This window comes from Phoenix dactylifera, unplaced genomic scaffold (assembly GCF_009389715.1).
Source record: "Phoenix dactylifera cultivar Barhee BC4 unplaced genomic scaffold, palm_55x_up_171113_PBpolish2nd_filt_p 000407F, whole genome shotgun sequence".
Taxonomy (NCBI): Eukaryota; Viridiplantae; Streptophyta; class Magnoliopsida; order Arecales; family Arecaceae; genus Phoenix; species Phoenix dactylifera.
This window is the reverse complement of record NW_024067848.1, coordinates 25,951-47,814: the sequence shown is the minus strand read 5'-3', so window position 1 is coordinate 47,814 and position 21,864 is coordinate 25,951. Positions and strand designations below refer to the sequence as shown.

Here is a 21,864-nt window from a genome sequence, read left to right as displayed (position 1 = left end):
TTGTAAATGTAATCGATGTAAAAGGAAGAGCATTGTAATGTAAAGTCAAATAATTATAAAAAAAATTGCTAACTGAAAACCATTTGAGTATACATATGGATGAAAACAATCATCGAAGTTTGGCGTTACGATAACATAAAGCTTTTTCGACTTTGAAAGTAAATGCTGCAAATGTAGACATCTATAAATTCTAGATATTGCGCATTTGAAAAAGGGTGACCTAATGTGTGAGGCTTCTACCACCACGAGATCTAGGGAGAGTTAAATATACAATCTTATCCTACCATGCCAAGAGACTATTTCTATAATTTACATCCGTGATACCTAGATCATAATGAAGTAACCTCACCATTGTGTGTTTAACTTAGGAGAAATCTTGCATGCTTCATGCTTTTGGCAAAGTGAGACACCAATTATATATGCAGGAGGCATTATACTGGAGCAAGATAAAAAAGGAAATGACAAGTTTGATGCTTGTATAATAATAAGTACTTGGCAAGCGGTTTGGGTTGGTAATTGAGCTGCTATTAAAAAATGATCTACTAGAATCATTTGGATGGATATATAAACCCTAAATCGTGACCGAACCAAACTGGTCCCAAACATTAATTTGGACAAATTAAACCTCCAATGGACCCGAACAGATTTGTACTGTAGATATTTTATTTGACCACAGATTATTCCAAGTTCAAGCACGCCATGGGGGTGTTCAGCGGTTGACGCAATAATACGACCCCCAGTCTTGGTGTGTCCCAGGATCCAGCCCACCTTGAGCTCCCTTTGGAAACGTTCCGAGCATCCCATGTTTGAAATTGGCTCTCTTCGAACGCTCATCAATGGAAATGGCAATAAAAACAGCTGTTATACTAAAGAGATGGTGACTGGAAATAGAGTCCCCTCTCTATCTCTTCTCCTATGATGGAATAAACAACTGTGGCAAGGGGAACGAACGGTGTGGAAAGCGCAGTTCAAGAAGGCTATTCTGGTAGTTTCAGCACTTACGTTCTTATCACAATCCTCGGCTTTATTTATCCCTTCCCTATCACGTCATCGATTTCTACCAACCCCAGGCCCTGTGCAAGGGCAGGCTTCCCTTTCTCGCTCTTCGAGGAGTGAATCCTGTCACCTCTAGTCTCTAGACGCCTTAAAGAGATTTCTCGGACCGGATCCAAACGTTAACCGACCCGGAACAGATCCATTTCCGAAGACACGAGAATTGCTCGTAGAAATGCTTAAATGACAACTCAATTGAATCCAGATCATGGAACCATGTATGAATATTTATACTTTCTTCATCAATTCAAGGTATTGCTTTTTTGTTTATGATATCTAGCAATACGATATAAAAATAGTTGTGCCAAATTAAGATACTACCATTAATTATAACGTGAAGACATCGCAAATATGTAGATCTTTTCCAAACAGATCATGTAAGTTATAGATTCGACATATACACATGATAACTTCTCAAGATCTAGATATGGCCTTCAAAAAGGCAATTTATATCTTAAATAATTGTGATTACGACCAAGTACTTACATGACATGTGAAGAAATATCCAATTCTAGCCGCCCAATTAATTCTAAGGACTCGGTAATGTGCTTCTTTACGCAAGAATAATGAATGCCATGCATTGGACCATCAAATTCAACCCAAGGCGGGTCCAGTCTCAAATGGATCCAAGAGTCCTTCAACCAACCCAAGTGATATTCTCCTCCACTTCAGTGCGGTGACCAGATCCAAAAAGCTCCTTCGTTGGAACCACCTTTCCCAATGCCCACCACCCGGTCCAACCCCAGTTGTAAAATTACCCACCTCGGCGGTCAAGTATACGTGGTTCTCATCGTCGTGGCCTCCAGCTGTTCCTCCCTCCCCCTCTCTCTTTCTCTATCTCTCTTTCCTATATAAATGCCTACACTTCCTCTCCTTCCAAGCCACGCGAAGTTCCAGCCACCAAAAACCGCAGGGTTGTGAGGCCTCTCTCCCTCTCTTTCTATCCATGGATATGTCGCAAGCTTTCTCTCTCCCTATGACTCTCCTCCTCCTCCTCTCTCTCCTTCTCTTCCACTCCTCCATGGCCGACCCCAGAAAGCTGAGCCTAGTCCAGCAGCAGCCCCTAGTCCTCCAGTACCACAACGGCCCCCTCCTCACCGGTAACCTCACGGTCCACCTCCTATGGTACGGCCGCTTCTCTGCCTCCCAGCGCTCCATCATCGCCGACTTTGTCCGCTCTCTCTCCGGCGCTTCTCCGGCGGTTCCCTCCGCCGCCTCCTGGTGGAGCACCACCGCCCTCTACCGCGGCGCCGCCTCCCGTCTCTCCCTCGGCCGCCAACTCCTCGACGAGAAATATTCCCTTGGGAAATCTCTCACCTCCGCCGACCTCGCCACCCTCGCCTCCCGCGCCGGCCACCACCGCAACGCCGTCACCGCCGTCTTGACCTCCTCCGACGTCGCCGTCGAGGGCTTCTGCATGAGCCGGTGCGGGACCCACGGGTCCGCCCCGGCCGGCCGCCGCGGCCGCGTCCGGTTCGCCTACATCTGGATCGGCAACTCGGAGGTCCAGTGCCCGGGCCAGTGCGCCTGGCCCTTCCACCAGCCAATCTACGGTCCACAGACCCCGCCGTTAGTCGCGCCTAACGGCGACGTCGGCATCGACGGGATGGTGATCAACCTGGCCACGCTGTTGGCCGGGACGGTGACGAACCCCTACGGCGACGGATACTACCAGGGTCCGGCGACGGCGCCGTTAGAGGCCGTGACGGCGTGCACGGGGGTGTTCGGGAGTGGGGCCTACCCGGGTTACCCGGGGAAGACGCTGCTGGACCCCGCCACTGGGGCTAGCTATAATGCAAGAGGATTGGCTGGGAGGAAGTACCTGCTGCCCGCCATGTGGGACCCAAAGACATCGCAGTGTACCACGCTTGTGTAGGGATTTAAGATGGTGCAAATAATTCCGTATTTTTTTTATGTTATATATATTTACTGTGAAATGAAAGATAGAAGGGGTAGCGATTTCAAGTTTTGTACTTGATGTTGTGGGGTAATATTATGAGGCATATAAGTGTAATTGTGTTGTTGTTGTTGTTGTAGGTTAGTATGTGCATGGAATGAGATATTTGATTTGGAGTATGGATGGGCACTCATGAGATGACTGGAGTGATGTGGATGTTTAATGGTTTTGGATGCGAAGTTCTTTTGGTTGCCACATCATTATTTATTTTACGAGGCAGGAGTCCTACGCTTGAGATGGTTCTGATGTGCACTGTTTAAGTTGGGAACTTCGTCACTTGTACTACCTAGTTTCCTAGTCTCGGCACCCTTAGAGTGAGGTGGGTAATTTGTTGTATGATAGTATATAACGTATACTTCTTGTATTCTTTATATATATATATATATATATATATATATATTATTGGTATATCGGTATCTTATACAACATGTATGTGAGTATCTAAGTTGGCGAAGAGAGCAAGACCATTTAGTTGTGCTGTATTATATTTTTGAATTTTGAAAGATGGAGTCTATCGAGTCAACACTATTATATTTTGAATTTTGAAGGAAGAAGTTTTAAATTTGAAATATCATTGCACTATGTGCCATATAAAATTGGAATTATGGTTTTCACAATGGTTGTAAGGTTGGCTACTCTCTCTCTCTGTGTCTCATTCTCATAGGGAATAATTAAGAAAATTTGCTGGAAGATCGATCTAATGGGGCTATCTCATGGATTTTGACCTAGCATGTCATTGCTTAACCAATTAAGCCATCTTATTGCTTAACATAATCCAATGTCCAAACAAATTCAAAATAACCTGTCCTTTGTGGCAGAGGACATGCCTCGCAAATTAAAAAAATCTTCAAGTTTTTGCACGTTTCTCGAGAAGCTATGTGAGCTCGTCTGATTGGCTAGCTGGTGAAGTAATTATTCATAGCAGTACGGTACGGACTGTTCTTTTTGCCGCTAAAAGAACTCTAGCTATGGCTTTGGTTGTATCTTTTCTCGAGACTAAAATTTCGTACTCAAAGGGGAACAGAGATGTGTCAAACCCCACCTAAGGGTGCGGTAAGCGGAAACGAAGTTTCTACCCGCAATTTTTACATCATTGAACATTTCTTCTCCATCGGAATATTTCACCACAACTCCCATCTAAAAAAAGAATCGGAGGTGCAAGACTTTAATTTTTTTCTATTTGTGTGTGTGTGTGGTGGGGTTGGGGAGAGGGGGCTGGAGATTGTTCTATGTTTCTTAGTAATGTTTTTCTTCCAAATTTGAACTTTCAATCCCTTCCTAATTCATGTCCAAGTTAAAGCACATGTATTTCAAATCATCTATATAGGATGAAACCGGTTGAATATGTATGCTTTCTCCCTCAAACATTATGAATCAGGGGCATATCTCAATAGTCACACCTCTCTACCTAACAATCAAAGATTTAGAGTCTTAAGTCCTAGGTCTCCTGTCTATTTCATGTAACAATTTTTTCATTTGAGATTATGCATTCCATGTGTTGATGCTCATGGGGGCTGTTCCGATTCAATCTTCTCCGTTGCTTAAGTTAGGTAGAATTTTAAAATAATGATAAAAAATAGAGAGAGAAGATATAATAAAAATGATTAGAATAAAGTGATCTTTCTGGATTATTAGGCTCTGATTGTCTAGTCTGGAGTACTCAACCTAGAGTGCGCGGTTTGAGAGCTCGCTCAATGAAGACTCGGCTATCGGGAGCTTGGCTATAAAAGGCTTGACCTAGGAGTTCAGCTTGGGAGCTTGGCCTAAAGTGTTCAGCATGGAAGCTTGGCCTGAAAGTTTGTGTCCTGAAGTGATCTGCATGGAAGCTCGGCCTGAATTGCTCGACATGGAAGCTCAATTTGGAGTGCTCAACTTGAATTGCTCGGCCATGAAAGCTAGGTATGGATTGCTCGGCCTGAAGTACTCAATTTGGGAGCTCGAGTTTCTGATTGGTAGTTGTGCATCTCATGTGCACAACACTTATATCTCGGAGGGCATAGAAGGGCAACCTCTAAGAATTCGCATCTTGGTTCATAAAAATATAGGTCCTGTATGCACATTGCTTGTATCTCGCGTGGCACGGAAGGACTGCCTCCAAGAATTCACATCCTGGTCTCTAAGAACGTACGTCGCACCTGGAGAGGATACAACATGTAAAAAAGCCCGAAAAGTCGGATGCAAAGGTAACCATGAGAGCTTAAGAGCCTCCATGGGAGCATTTGGCTATGAGAGCTTGTCGCCATGAAAACTTGAGAGCCTCTTGCCATCTGTGCTTGAAAGCTTCTAACCGTTTCTTTCTCCTCTTTCGAGATCCCTTAGCCTTATTTATATAAAGGATAGAGCATGGATCCATTACGCTTTAGAGGTGAATTAAGGGATTATAGTAATCTCCTTTCTTATTTGGATTCAGATCTACCGTAATCTTCTTTCTTGTTTGAATTCTGCCAAGAATTTAAATTTTTTCGAATTAAAAGATTTTTAAATATCCATGACATGTCTACTTATGATAGATGGGTTAGATTTAGGCGGATTCACTATATTCTTCATTTCGAATTAATTTTAGTTTGAATAATAGGATCTCTTGCCTCCTTGCACAAGAGGTTGAGGGTTCGATCCTGATTGAAGCCCACTCTTGTGGTAGGCTGGCAGTAATAATAGAAAAGTGATGATTAAGCTCACTTAACGCAAAAAAAAATTGAATTCATAGCCATAAATTTGAGCTCTGAAGACCAAGCTCCGGATTCCCAATTTTTCCTGGTGTCAGAGCGTGAGAGCGACCGTAAGCGGGGCTGGCCGTCTTTTCCCGGCGGGCCGGACACGCAGTGGGAGGCCGGATGCGGTAATGCAGACGTGAGACGTCCCATCAAAGATCCGGAAACGTCAGCTGGTGGCCTAATCAAGTGTTGTACAGCTTAAAGTGACGTGAACCGTAGGGAAACCTCTTACCATAGCTGGAGATAGTAGGCCTTGGGCTCCTCTTATCTCGGCTTTGGAGACCTAGAATAAAATTATTTCATATAAAATTATTTTATTTTAAAATAAAATTGTTAGATAGATTTACTCTCCTTCAAATCCATAATAAATTTGATCAAACTAATGACTTTTTAGTAACCAAAAACAATAAAAATATAAATTTATACCAAGCCACACGTCTGAATGCACGTCTACACGCACCCATCCAATATATTTAATTTTTTTTTAAACGGACTGAAAATACATCTAATAAAATTAAAAAATAATAAATTTTAGAGTACTCTATGCAACTTTTTCTTTCTAGCTCACAATGTACTCCGAAGTGGCACGCCATTAAAAAAAAATTAAATTTGCAATCTCTTTAAATACATGCTTAATTTGAAAAATTATTTCATCACTCACTATCGTCTAAATATAACGGTTTCTCAATTCTCCATCCGGAAATATACGGCCTCTTGGCCGAACTCCAGCAAGGGAGCTAGGTTTTCTGTCCATTTTGATGCATGGATTGGACACACGGGTCTTTCTCTGAGGTGTTGACGAGGACCAAACTTGAGACTTGGAGTTTTTGTGACAACAGGGGTCAAAAATTTCTGCAGTTTAGGTATGGGGAAGGCTGTGGAGACTCATCACTTTACGACAGGTGATGGAACGTTACTCCTTGATTGCCATTTAATTTAGCCATGGAAGTTGAAGAATGCAAGGGAGTTTAAGATGAGAAACTCTATCAGAAATGATGCTAGATACGTCATCTTTGAAGACATCGGACAATAAGAGAGCCAATCATCGAAGATTAGCATGATCACATAATGGTGTGGGCGTTTAACTACTAGAAAAGTTTGTAAGACTGGTCACTTGGCTTGGGACCACGCAACTTCCTTTGATTGCAACACTGGACGAAGAAACTAAATATATGTGTTTGATTTCAAGATATGAGGACGGATACATGCTTGTTTGATAGCAAGATAAGATGGAACTCATGGAAGTAGCAGTTATGGCTGAAAAAAAAAAGAAAACTTAGATGCATGATTGAGGTGGGGTTAGGCCAACATGTTTTTAATTGATTTGGCTCCTGACCTACTCAAATGGCCTGCATGATTGAGGTGGGACATGTTAGGATATTGCATGGACTAAAGTGATATACAAAGAAGATATATTGGTGCTGGATCCGAACTGCTAAGAAAAGAAAATTAGGAGATCCGTATATGCCTACAGCTGTAGAAAGAAATATTAGCATATGATATTGATCAACAATAGATATCATTATTAGGATCATTTTGATCGATGAGAAGCCTACCAGCTACTGCATTTGAAAGAAAAAAGAATGAATATAGTAACAAAACATTGGTTTGATAACATTTCATAAGTGTATTATATATCGATATCTAGGGTAATTATTGATTCGACAATGAAAACCTATATGAGGCTAATCCTAATGCTTCACACTTTCTTTATCTTATGTTCCTTAAATTTTGTTCCGGCTTTTCCTCAAACAAGCTACATTGCTTATACGCAAAGCCCCTTTACTGGAAGCATCTAGTCGGCTAACCACTAGCCCCTGGGTTTTAAAATTTGAAGTGCTGAGGGAATCCACTTTCTAGAGAGCTCAAAGAGTTTTAAGCGAAGGTCCCCATCAAAATAAGCTCTATATCCATGAGAAAAATATAGAGTTTAGCATCCATTTTGATAGGCATAGCTCTATTTTTATACTATTCGAGTAAGATGTTGGATTAAGCCTGCTTTAGTTTAGGTTTAGGTGGGATTGGCTTCTGCAATCCCAAGCGGAGTTGATCATCCCTCTAGAAAATAAAGATTTGTAGTTGTCCATAATTTACTGAGTACTCGGTATAACTCACGCACTCGTCCACAATATATATTTAATGGTCTCAATTGGCTTGGAGTTGCTAAAAATCAAACTTGGGCTAGCAAGAGGCAGGATTGTAGTAGACAACAACCAGGTTTCTAATCAAAACTTTCCAACAAAAAATAAATTTTGAAAGGCATGTAAGAAGAGATTAGGACTAGAAATGATATCATATTTTTGCCTATAGAGGAGTAAGGCTATGTTTGGTTCCGGGACACCTAACGACGTGTGGCTAAAGTTAAGCGCCGTGTAACCACCATTGACCAGTTAGTCGCATGGTTGATTCAACTACTATTTGGTTGCTACTCAATTAATCACACCTTTTTACTACGGTGATAAAACTGGTGTTTAGTTCCAAAAAGCACAATCAAGCCTCTTTTTTAGCGGTATGGACAACAATTTCCTTATGCATTATCTACATTTGAATGAAAATGGTCAAGGAAGTATGCACTGACCGCCTAATATACCCTTGCTTGCCATATTATTTTCTCAGTTGAAGACTATCGAAACAAATTCTTGGCCGGCCTCCGCCCAATTTTTTTTCACAAGATATTTCGCGTAGCATATTAGACATTAGCATATGGATACGCTAGCATATGAAAATGTTCGACGCATTCATGGCTCATTCATGAAGGTCATCATCAGGATCCATTTAGTTGTGCGATATATAAGGATGCAAGGCCATCCCAAACTCGGATCTCTACTAACCATTATATCATCATCGTAATGCTTCGCCATGAATACATTCCTACAATGCGAAGAACGTAAAGTAGTAAATATGAAATATGATACAACCATCATGCAAATAAAGGCGGTCCCAGAGGGGGGTGATGAGTCATAGTCTCTAGTATAGGGGAACAAGTTAGAAAATGGTACAAATAATAGCAGCTGCAACAAATAGGATGAGAAAACAACAAACATCATAAGACAAGTAGGTAGTGATATGGATTTTGGGATCGACCTTCATGCGACCACTGATTGGATGCTTCTTGCAAAAGGAATGCAAGAAGTTAACACTCGTTGCCGACGTTCGGTGATGCGATAAATACCAAATGAGCATTTGACAAACACCATATAGAATCAATCCTCTATCCCCCTTCCTCCAGTCCATTGGCCTGCAAATAGCATCCATCAAAAAAAGATATAGGGCAATAGCACATCCATTTATAAATTTAATTAAATATTACCTGATTGTTGTGTTTAGAGTTCCCTAACAAGCTCTTGCAAGATAATTCTATGTAGAAGTATGCCATCCTTATCCCTAGTATCCTCATCAGGCTCCTCTATCCTCATATTTACCTGATTGATATCATGGCATGTTGTGATTCATAATTTCAGAAACGCCTTCTTGACACCCTTCCAAAGTTGTTGATGCCAGCGATCGAACCTATCTCAATCATTCCAATATGTTGTATTTTTTGGACCCAACTACTCACCAGAATGGCACCTTATTAGGTCTTGATATCAAGTGCATGCAAGCCATCATGACATTTTGCGATATATATGAACCACTTTCTATTGTGCTTGCTTGCTATTGCAAACCACTGCTAGATGTGCATGCCATCAACAACAGCTATTGAATTCTACAAGAAAAATGGGACTTATTCAGCAACAATAATATGGGATAACAAGGGATTGAATGAAGAATATAGGCAAGAATTTCATCGCCTTCATGGGTGTCGACATCATCGAATATCATAGTAGTAATGGCACACTCAGCATGTTATTAAAATGTTGACTTATGGTCCACCTAAAATACTGGAATGTTTTAGCTAGGATCCTATTGGTCACGCCAAGTCCCACACAAAGCAAGAAACATAACATCTGACTAACAGATCTAGGTCATGCATGGAACGATCGAGCAATCCACCTTAGTATGAGCTTTGTTCGCATCTGCGTGAAAGAGTTTCTCTTTTGGTTGTCCTCAAAAAGATTATAGCATACAAGAATAATCTCTTCAAGCAACTTCCCTAAGGTGTCTATTTGGCCATGCATTCTTGCATGGCGAAGGTCTAGGGGTTGAGAGGAAAATCTTATGTGATAGTTCTAGCAGCCGCTGCTGGCTAAGATCTACTAACCTCCCTCGGAGAAGTCCTCTGCAGATAGTTTCATGAATCTAGGGACATGTCTTGCAGCCTCTTCGCAGAAGAGCCACTCGACCCTCACTATCTTAGCATGTATTCAATTTGGAGATGTGAATGAAGATGATTGTTGCCTCTACATGGCCACTCACCCATAACTGAGCTACAATTGAACAACAAATACTCATGAATGAGAGAAGAAATCCTAACTCAAAAGATATAATTCAGGTTGCATTAGGTAATTCATGATGGCAATGATTTCTACAAATTATCATATTCATCCATGCAAGGGCATGGAGCTAGTGGTGGTCACTCGGATCGACTTACTAATGAACTTATGATGGTGGGAGTGAACATGGAGCATGGAGATGTACCCAATAACAAGCAGCAATTCTAGGGCCCCTAAAATAAGCAACCATATAGATGTACCCAACAGGAAGCACCAAAACAAGACAATTCAAGCATAGAAAATTAATTAGAACATGTCATTTAGGAGACTAATAATTCATAACCCATAGGCAGCAAACCTATTAATTTAAGCAACCCATATCATGGATCATGATAAATAATCTTACAGCTCAAAAGTTAGAGCATAAAAATCAAAGGACCACCATTTCAAAACCAACGACCATTTTTTTAATTTTCTTTTCTAACACATTATTTTCAAGCAAATCATGGAAATTTTAATATATATATGTATATATATATATATATATATATATATATATATGTATATATATGTATATATATATATATGATATATATATATGTATATATATATATATATGTATATATATATATGTATATATATATATGTATATATATATATATATGTATATATATATATATATGTATATATATGTATATGTATATATCTGTATATGTATATATATGTATATATGTATATATATATATATATATCTGTATGTATATATATATGTATGTATATATATATATATATATATATATATATATATATATATATATATATATATATATATATATATATATATATATGTATGTATATATATATATATATATATATATATATGTATGTATATATATATATATATATATATATATATATATATATATATATATATCTATATATGTATGTATATATCTATATATATATATATGTATATATGTATGTATATATCTATATATATATATATATATATATATATATATGTATATGTATGTATATATATATATATATATATATATATATATATATATATATATATATATATATATATATATATATATATATATATATATATATGTATGTATGTATGTATGTATATATATATATATATATATATATATATATATATACATATATGTATGTATGTATGTATGTATGTATATATATATATATACATATATATATATACATATATATATATATATATAGATATATATATATATACATATATATATATATAGATGATGCTCAGAGAATACATATGCTAGAAACCTCCTACTTAACATTCCTCCCTAAGAGATCCATTATTTTTTCACACAGAATATTCATCATGACATATATATGTCATATTATACAACTGCTTTTTAGATTTGAGCCACATATGGAATGCTAACTTAGAGAGGAAGGTATTCAGAAAGATGTCAAATATGTTATGCACAAGATAATTACTTATAACTAAAAATTGTGTCAACTGATAATTGGGGTGCATAAGATCACCAAATCAAGACATTCTTTTCTGCTTTTTGAGATGCTTGAGTGTAACTTATATGACAATTGACAATGCTCATGTATTTTCATTAAATTTGGTAGAATTGCGCAAACAAAATAAAATGTTAAGATGTCAAAGAAAAGAACATGATATTTTATTGAATATATTTGTCAAAATAAAATTATATTTTATTAAATTAGGAAAAATGAAAAGCAATACTTTGCCAACAAGTATGATGGCAACTTCATTTCTTCATCATGCAAAGGTGATGTCTCTGTAAAAATATGTTTGTGGTATAAAATAGTAATCAAATGACCAGCTCATGTCATGAAGTCACTACAAGAAACTTGGACATTAGCGACGTTTTTTTTGGCTATTAGCGACGCTTTTAAGCGTCGTTAGAAACCATCCCGACGCTTTCCAAAGCGTCGGTAAAGCGTCGCCTATGCTACAGTGGAAAAAATATTTTCCGACGCTTTTAAAAGCGTCGCTAATTCCAATTTAGCGACGCTTTTAAGCGTCGCGCTTTACCGACGCTTTAAAGCGTCGCGCTTTACCGACGCTTTAAAGCGTCGCGAATTACCATTTGCCAAAAAAATTACCAATTGCGGTCTGCATCTTCTTCTCCTCCCTTCAGAAATACAAACAACCTCCTCGATCAGTACCTTTATTCCATCTGTGCGGAAGGGTTGGGTTTGGCTATATAAACAGTTTTTTTTTTTCAGATCTGCCGATGTGGGACTAAAATGAGGTGATTTTTTGGATTCCGACGACGCTTTTAACGACGCTTTTAAGCGTCGTTATTTAACGACGCTAAAAAGCATCGTTAATTAACGACGCTAAAAAGCATCGTTAAAAGTTCGACGGCGCTTTTAAGCGTCGTTATTAGCCGACGCTGGAAAATTTTTTTGCCGACGCTTGGAATAAGTGTCGGCAAATAAGAGTCGCTAATATTCAAGTTTCTTGTAGTGAGTGGTTTTAGCATCCTTCACTGAAAATAGTGGTTTCTCAACGTTTCGAAGATTGACATTTTTCACATTTGACTCTTTAACATTCTTTCCTTATTTTGTTTTCAGAATCCCTCTCAAAACAAATTAAATTTGTAGGCTTTTTTATTGATTGAGTGATGAATTCTTATAGCCTACTGCTGTTCGTTCAGCAATGCCAGACATGAATATCTTCATAAGAGGTTTCTCATTTTCAAACACAAGTGGAGGCCAACAACCACCTTATTCCATTTTCTAAAGGTAATGGACCTTTATAGACATTTTTATGCCATGTTGGTCCTTTAATTTAGATCTTTTTGTGCTTAGGAGTGAAAAGCATACTCCTAAACTCAAGTATAAATCCCAAATTGATGCAAATTGAAATGTAAAGTTATGTAAAATAACATCTTCACTAGAATTTATTATCTAACATGTGGTTCCAATATAAAACCCATTACTAAATGATGGAATATAATAGTAAAAAATCAGTTTGGAGGATGCATAATGAGGTTGTCTATGTCTGAAAATTGTTGTGAATTGGTTATTATTCACTTTGTAACAAACCAAGACCTCACTCAAAAATGTTAGCCAAAAGGTATTTTTTGGATTCTTTAGTCCTGTATAAGTATTCAAGATCTCTCCGATGAATAACCGATGTGGAACTAAACACATGCCTGTACAGATCCACACATACTTCCTCCGTTTAAGCCCTGACGTCTTTGTCAGGTCCAAATCCATTGCTTGTGGTCAGCTCCCATAAATCCGTGCTGCAGTGTTCCTTAGTCCACATAGGCTATAGACTGTGTTTGCTCCGATACTATTTGTAACAACCTAGGATCTTATCTAAAAAAAGTTAGCTAGAACGTATTTTTTTTGGGGGTTACTTAGTCCCGTATAAGTACTCAAGATCTCTCCGATAAATATCGATGTAGGACTAAACACACGTCCGCACGGATCCTCACACACTTTCTTTCTTTCTTAGGCACAACAGCAATGGTGGCTAATGATGAGACATGATAGATGGTTTCTTTTTCATCCTCAAGAAATCAGGAATTTTTGTAGTCACTTTTAAACATTTTCTTTCCTGTTTTTCTGCATATTTTAGTTGACTCCTATTGATGGTGATGGATAAAGAGAATTATGAACTTCTATTACTATTACTCACATAGAAATATATACACAGGTATTGCTACAATTATGTCCTAAGATCAAGCTAACTGAGTTGTATAATAGTAAACACATAGATAAATATAGCAACAAGCTGATTTGGTGAATCTCATTTATTGATGTGAATGATTGTCGTTGTCATGAGCTATATCCTTATTAAGCTAACTTGGTAAATCTCAGGCTCCATTTGGGGGAGCTGTTGGCAGTAGAGCTTTTAGAAATAGAGCTATTGGAAGTAGAGCTTTCTGAAGTAGAGCTTTTATAAAAAAGTTGTTTGCTGTTTGGTAACTACATTTCTAAAGTGCTGTAGTACTTTAACATGTATTTGGTAAACAAACTGAGAAAGTACTTTTATAAGACAAAATTGCCATAAAAGACATTGCATAGTATTATACAACAGAGCATAATAAAATATAATATATATTAATACATAAATATATGATATAGTATAATATTACTGTAATGCAATATAATATTATTAAATATAGTAATATAACATTGTATACTATAGCATAATAATTTAATATAATATTAAATTATTTAACATAACATATCAATGTATTATGATATAATATAATATAATATTATATTTATAGTATAATACAATAATAAAGATACAAAATATTATAATTATTAGCGTACATTAATTTTTCATAATATAACATAATATTAAATTATTTAACATAACGTATTAATGTATTATGATATAATGTAATATAATATTATATTTATACTATAATACAATAATAAAGGTATAAAATATTATAATTACTAGCATAAATTAATTTTTCATAATATAGCATAATATTAAATTATTTAACATAACATATTAATGTATTATGATATAATGTAATATAAAAAAATAGAAAATAAGAATACCTTTTCTTACACGGAAGGGAGTCTGATCCATGACTAGAGATCTTTGTTAGGGCTTCAGCAGATTTTTAGGTTTATAAAGGGACAAAATATGTAATTGTTATATTTTATTATTCGTATTTTGGTCAAAAAAATAATTTTTCTACAAAGCTCAAAATAGTTTTTTTGAAAAACTCCAAAATGGAGCTTCTTCCAGATTTTTTAGCTTTTTGGAAAAGCTAAAACAACTATTCGAAATTTTTATCAAACACCCCATTTCATCCAAAAGTACTTTGGGAGGGCCATAAAGTGCTTTTTGGCCCTCCAAAAGCTCTCCCAAACGGTGCCTCATTTATTGATGTGCATGATTGTCGTTGTCATGGGTTGTATCCTTATTAAGCTGATTTGGTGAATCTCATTTATTGATATGCATGATTATCATTGTCATGAGATGTATCCTTATTATGCCCCCACAAGATAGGCGATCCATCAGCAACGCTAATCTTGTTCCTCAATTGTTGAAACCGCTGATGTGAGAGAGGCTTAGTCAATAAGTTAGCAAGCTAATTCTTCGTGTGAACATGCGAGACATTCAAGAGGCCCCTGTTGACAATACCTCAGACAAAATGAAGATCAATGGCAATGTGCTTCATGCGTGAATGAAGCATGACATTAAGAGTTAGATGAGTTGCTCCAATATTGTCATAGAAGAGCATGGGCACCTTAGGAATTGGGACCCCGAGCTCATGTAGAAGAGACTTTACCCAAAGGATCTTAGAGGTAGCTGAAGCAAGTGCTCTATATTCTGTTTTAGTTGAAGAGCGAGTTGCTGCCCATTGTTTCTGAGTACTTCAAGAAATAGGATTAGCCCCAAGAGATAGAATGTAGGCCGAAGTAGAAGTTTGATCAAACTTGTCTCTAGCCCAGTCGGCATCTGAGTATGCCTGAAGCTTCAGAGGTGAAGAGCAGTGGAGAAGAATGCCATGATGAACATGTGAACAAACACCAATAGCCCAAGAACGCCAACCAGTAGAAGAACAACCAAGGTGTATAGTGGAGATAAGATAACTAAACTTGTGTTTTTCTGGTTATCTTCAAAGGATTACATGACAACCACATATATATAGCCATGGATGGAACACAATCCAACCCATGCATTAATTACAACATAGAAAACTAAGAGATATATTAAATGCAACATAGAAAACTAAGAGACATATTAAATCCAACATAGAAAACTAAGAGACATAAACTGTTGGCCTTCCCCATGAATGCATGGAACATGAAGAGATAGCTATTAAGAGATGCTTCCAAAAATACACTTTACACAAATTCCAACACTCCCCCTTAAAGTGCATTTCTGGAAAAGAGACCAAGTTTAGCTCGAAGATACTCAAATTGGCCTTTGGAGAGAGATTTTGTGAAAATGTCAGCAGCATTGTCCTTGCTTCTCACCTCCATGACATTAATGGAACCATCAAGCACCTTTTCACGAATGAAATGATGCTCGATCTCTATATGCTTAGTCCTGGCATGACAAATCGGATTTGTAGCTAACTTGAGGGCACTCTGGTTGTCGCCATGAATAATAGATGGACCTTGAACAGGAGAATGAACATCTCCAATTACCCGCCTCAACCAAACACATTCCTGAGCGGCAAGTGAAGAAGCCTTGTATTCTGCCTTAGTAGTAGAAAGGGAAACAAAATCTTGTTTCTTACTACACCAAGAAATACAAGATGAAACAAAAGAAAACACATTACCAGAAGTAGACCTCCGATCATCCAAGTCGCCACCCAAGTCAGCATCTGAATAACCATTCAAGCAAAGATCAATACCCTTTTTATAAAACAAACCCATATCAAGAGTAGAATTCACATACTTGAGGATTCGCTTTGCTGCATCCAAATGTGGCTTCTTTGGTTCTTGCATATATCAACTAATAAGACCGACAGAAAAAGCAATATCAGGTCTTGTAATAGTCAGGTAAATAAGACTTCCAACAAGAGTTCTAAAGGAATAGGGATCAGGAAGAGTTTTGCCATCAGTTCGCCTTAATTTGACATTCTGATCCAAAGGAGTAGAACACCACTTGCCTTGATGCACACCAAATTTTTTGACAAGCTTTGATGCATAAGCCTCCTGGGAAACAAAGATCCCATCCTTTACCTTCTTTACCTCTAAACCAAGAAAATGGCTTAATTCTCCCAAGTCCTTCATTTCAAAACGAACAGAGAGATCCGCAGACATTTTCTGTTCGGAAGCACTCGAGTATCCTTAGTAGTACTTCCTTCCTATCTATCTCCTTCAAAATCTAAGGCCCCATCTGCATTCCTTCACGAAGCTTTGCAGCCTCCTTTTCATCATTTCCTGTGATGATCATATCATCCACATACAAAAGCACAACAACATGCAAGTTGTCTTGTTTTTTGACAAATAGACTAACATCTGAATCAGAAGAAAAATAACCACAAAACTGCAAGTATTGGGCAATTTTTCCATACCATGCTCTGGGAGCTTGTTTCAACCCATAAAGGGCCTTCTTAAGCTTGCACATATAATTAGGATGAGTGGCGGAAACGTACCCTGGTGGTTGCTCCATGTAGATTTCTTTGTCGATTTTCCCATATAGGAAAGCATTTTTTACATCTAATTGCCAAAGCTTCCATCCAAGACTTGCGGCTAAGGCTAACACCATACGAACTGAAGTCATATTTGCTACAGGGCTGAAAGTTTCTTCATAATCTTTACCATACTTCTGAGAGAACCCCCGAGCAACAAGCCTTGCCTTATAACGGTCTATACTCCCATCTGTTTTGCGCTTGATTTTGTAGATCCACTTGCAAGTGACAGGATCAACTTCCTTGGGCTTTGGTACAAGATCCCATGTCTCATTCTTCACAAGAGCCTTTATCTCCTCATCCATAGCATCTTCCCATACTTTGACACCTTTAGCTTCTTTAAACAAAACAGGCTCATGATCATCAAGAGGTTCTAAAAAGAAACAAGAAGTAATATTTACAAAGTCCCCATCTCGATAACGAGCAGGTTTCACAATTTTTCTTATGGACCTCCTTAAAGTTGGTGCACCATCAACTTGTTGCACTTCTTTAGCACTGGATTGCTCAGAACAGCTCCCCCTGTCACTTTGCTCCACCACTTGTGAAGATGTAGAATCAGTAGAGGAAGAAGCCATAGGAGCACTAGGTGATAATGGAACTTCAGTGATAGGATTTGAAGCTTTTGTGCACCCAGTATCAACATCTTCGAAGACAACATCTTCTGGAGAGAAGTAAGAAGAAATTTCATCAAATACAACATCTCTAGAAACCACATACCTCTGTGTTTCTGGATTCATACACTTCCACCCCTTCTTCCTCTCATCATAGCCAATGAAGATACACTTCTTGGCCTTAGCATTAAGCTTGCTCCTTTGAGAAGATGAAACATGAACATAACAGGGACATCCAAAAACCTTGAGATGTTGAACAGTAGGCTTCTCTCCAAACAAAAGTTCATAAGGAGACTTCATGTTATTCGGACTCAAAGGAATCCGATTAATGACATAGGCTGCACACGCCATTCCTTCTGCCCATAATGCCTTCGGCAAGTCTTTTGCATAAAGCCAACACTTGCATGTTTCCATAAGATGGCGAATCTTCCGTTCTGCGACACTATTTTGCTGTGGTGTATCTGCACAAGAGAGCTCCCTTTTTATGCCATGCTTGCGGCAAAATGAAAAGAAATCATTTGAAGTAAACTCTCCTCCATTGTCTGTCCGCAGTTTCTTTATCTTCTTTTGTAGTACTCCTTCCACTGTCTATTTGAACTCCTGAAATTTAAAAAATACTTCCGACTTCTCCTTGACAAAATATACCCAGGTGAATCTTGTAAAATCATCAACAAAAAGTAACATATAACGAGAACCAGAGTAAGAAGGAGTTTGGGTAGGACCCATCAAATCACTATGAATAAACTCCAAAGGAGCCGTGCATCTTGAAAGAGATCTATCAAAGGGACGATGATGTGCCTTGCCATACTGACAACCCTCACATACTTCAACATCAGAAAATGTAGTAAAATTAGGAAGCCCATTTACCAAATTTCTTTTTACCATAATTTTTAACTTGTCCATATTAATATGGCCAAGTCTAGCAAGCCATATTGAGGCACCATCATTTGCATTCATTTTAGCAACATATGAGTTAGAAGCTGATAAAACATATAAGTCTTTTACCCTTTTACCAGTGTGGATGACTTCTGCCTTTAACTCCTTAATATTGCGGAGAAACTGGACATTCTTTGGGCCAAATAGAACATGAAGAGATAGCTATTAAGAGATGCTTCCAAAAGTACACTTTACACAAATTCCAACAGAACAGTATACTTAAGATAGCGTAATAAATGCTTTATGGCATCCCAGTGAAGTTGGGAGGGGTTGTGCATGAATTGGGCGAGGCGATTGACTACAAAGGCAATGTCTGGCTTTGTCAAAGCAAGATACTGTAAGCCACCAATCACTCGTCAAAATTTAGTGGGATCCACACATGGAGCACCATCATTCAGATGCAAGTGTGGCTTGGTAGCTAATGGGGTCTGAACAATCTTAGCACCCTTAATTTGAGTCTTCTTTAAGAGATTTCTAATGTAGTGATGTTGAGATAAAAAACACCTTGCTTGACGGGAAGCACCTCGACCCTGAGAAAATAATGCAACGAGCCCAGATCTTTAAGAGAAAACTTGTTGCAAAGATTTTGTGTAACATGAGCAAGAAGCACATAATTGATCCCTGTAATGATAAGATCATCAACATATACAAAGAAATAGACTCGTCGTTGATCTTGTTTGTAAATAAACAGTGAGGAGTCTGATTTAGAGTTAGAGAATTTGGGAGCAAGAAGAAAATTGCTTAATTCCTTGTACCCGGCACGAGGTGCCTGTTTTAAGCCATAAATCGACTTGTTCAACCTGCACATATGAGAGTAAATTGGGGTCAATAAACCCTGGTGGTTGAACCATATAGACAACTTCGTATAATGTCCCATGAAGGAATACATTGTTTACATCCAATTGATGTAACGGCCAGCCGTGCACGATAGCAAGAGAAGGGATAGTCTAAACTATTGTGGGCTTAATTACTGGCCTAAATGTCTTAGAGTAATCGATGTCAGTATGTTGGTTGTATCCTTTGACGACCAACCTAGCCTTATACCTATCAATAGAGTTATCGGGTTTTCTTTTGATCCAAAACACCCATTTGCAACCCACCAAATTTTGCTCACCATCATTAAAAAACTACTCCCAAGTCCCATGTCGGAGTAGAGCATTAAACTCTTCAGACATTGCCTGGTGCTAATTGGGATCTTGCAGTGCTTGAGAGAGACTTGAAGGTTCTATGGATGATGACATCGGATGCTTGGTAACTAGATATAACTATTTTGGTTTAAAAATTTGGCTCATGGAGCGAGTTACCATTCGGTGAGGTCTTGCTGGGGGTGGCTAATCAGGGGGAGATACTTGCAGAGAGGGCTCATTTGTAGGGGAAGAGGAGGTCGGGGGGCTCGGGCTACCCCATGAACATGAAGATGGACCAGACCGTGACACCAGAGACATCGAGCATCCCTCACCGCAGTCACCTGCATTGAAACCGTTAGGAAGACTGGACACAAGAGGAGGAGAAGGAATCGGTGAAGCCTGGAAAGTGATTGAGGCAATGCTAAGGTAGGTTGTGGTGTCTTGGGTGGAGTCATATAGGAAAAAAAACATTCTCAACAAATCGCACATGACATGAGATATATGTACGATTGAAAGTGGGATCAAGGCATTAATAAGCACTTTGGGAGGTGATGTAGCCAATGAAGATGCATGCCATGGACTTGGGTTGAAGCTTATGAGAATTGTAAGGTTTGAGCTAAGGAAAGTATTGACAGTCGAACACTTGCAATTTTTGGTAGCTGGGTTTTCTCTTCAACAAGCACTCAAAAGGAGATTTTTCAAACAAAATAGGTTTGGGCATCCGATTTATGAGGTACTTGGCAGTTTGGAAAGCATAAGACCAATATGTGAAGGGCATAGAGGCTTGATGCAAAAGGATGAGACCAGTTTCAACAATATGGCGATAACAACACTCAGCTCCTCATTTTGTTGGGGTGTGTGTGGTGTAGTGGTGAGAAAGGAGATGCCACATTTTGTCAAATAGGGTTGGAGTTTGAGAAACTTGCCATTGTCAGTGTATAGGTTTTTAATAGGAGTGGTGAATTGTTTTTCAAGAAGAGGTTTGAGTTGTGTGAAAATGCGATACACATTAGATTTACGTTGTATAGAAAAGAACCAAATGTACTTGGTAAAGTGATCCATAAAAAACAACGTAAAAATGGAAGCCATCAAAAGCAATCATACATGTTGGTCCCAGACATCAGCATATAGATATTCTAAAGGTTGAATGCTTGTAAGAGAGGTTGCAGTGTGTTGGGGGAAATACGAGTCCGCCCAAAGCACGTGAGCACATCGCCAGCACGTGATCAGAAGCATCTAACCTCGGAAGCACCCTACCTCGGACGCCCGACCAGGCGCCCGACCTCAAAACGCCCGTCTAGGTGCTCGACCTCAAGACACCCGACCTGAGAGCTCTCGACCTCGGAAGCCCGACCTCACCATCCACCCACCGCGGTCACATCCTTCTGCAGCTTGACCAGAGACCATTCCCTGCCACCACCGCTAACAATTAATGCGCATGGTCTCTGCAGACCTCCGACTTACTCAACAATTAATGCGCATGGTCTCTGCAGACCTCCGGCTTACTCAACAATTAATATGCATGGCTTCTGTTATCTACGGATCTCAAACCCTCCACGACAAATCTGCTCGGCTGCGTCTGGTCAGCCATGACAACTCCTTGGCCCTAGCCTGGTCTCCTACGACAAGGCATTAATTCACACGATCGTGCATTAATTCATACGACATGCCCAATCATACGGTAACTCCGCCCCGTTATATCACAAATAACCCAGTATCCTCTATAAAAGGGAAACTCTCCCACCTTAGAGGGGGCTGGATGCTGAAACTCTGGATATATATTTCTCTCTATACTTTTGCCCCCTCTGACTTAGGCATCGGAGGGCCGGCGCCGGAAACCCTGGCCACCGGCTTTTTCGCAGGCCCCATGGAGGACGCCGCCCGCCGACGGAACACCACTCGCCGACTCTCGCAGGAGCTCCACCCTCTCAGCCGA

At 38.8% G+C, this 21,864-nt stretch overlaps 1 protein-coding gene across 1 annotated transcript; it reads left to right on the top strand.

The window, feature by feature from the left end:
* Window positions 1-1,896: 1,896 nt before the first annotated feature.
* Window positions 1,897-3,129, top strand: LOC103720179 (protein EXORDIUM-like 2). The gene has a single exon (XM_008809776.4). It carries the CDS (start codon window positions 2,000-2,002, stop codon window positions 2,927-2,929), a length of 930 nt encoding a protein of 309 aa, XP_008807998.1. The 5' UTR covers window positions 1,897-1,999; the 3' UTR covers window positions 2,930-3,129.
* The last annotated feature ends 18,735 nt before the right edge of the window (window positions 3,130-21,864 follow it).

Coding starts and splice junctions, on each gene's coding strand:
- LOC103720179 (XM_008809776.4), top strand. CDS start 2,000: ATGGATATGTCGCAAGCTTTCTCTCTCCCTATGACTCTCCTCCTCCTC.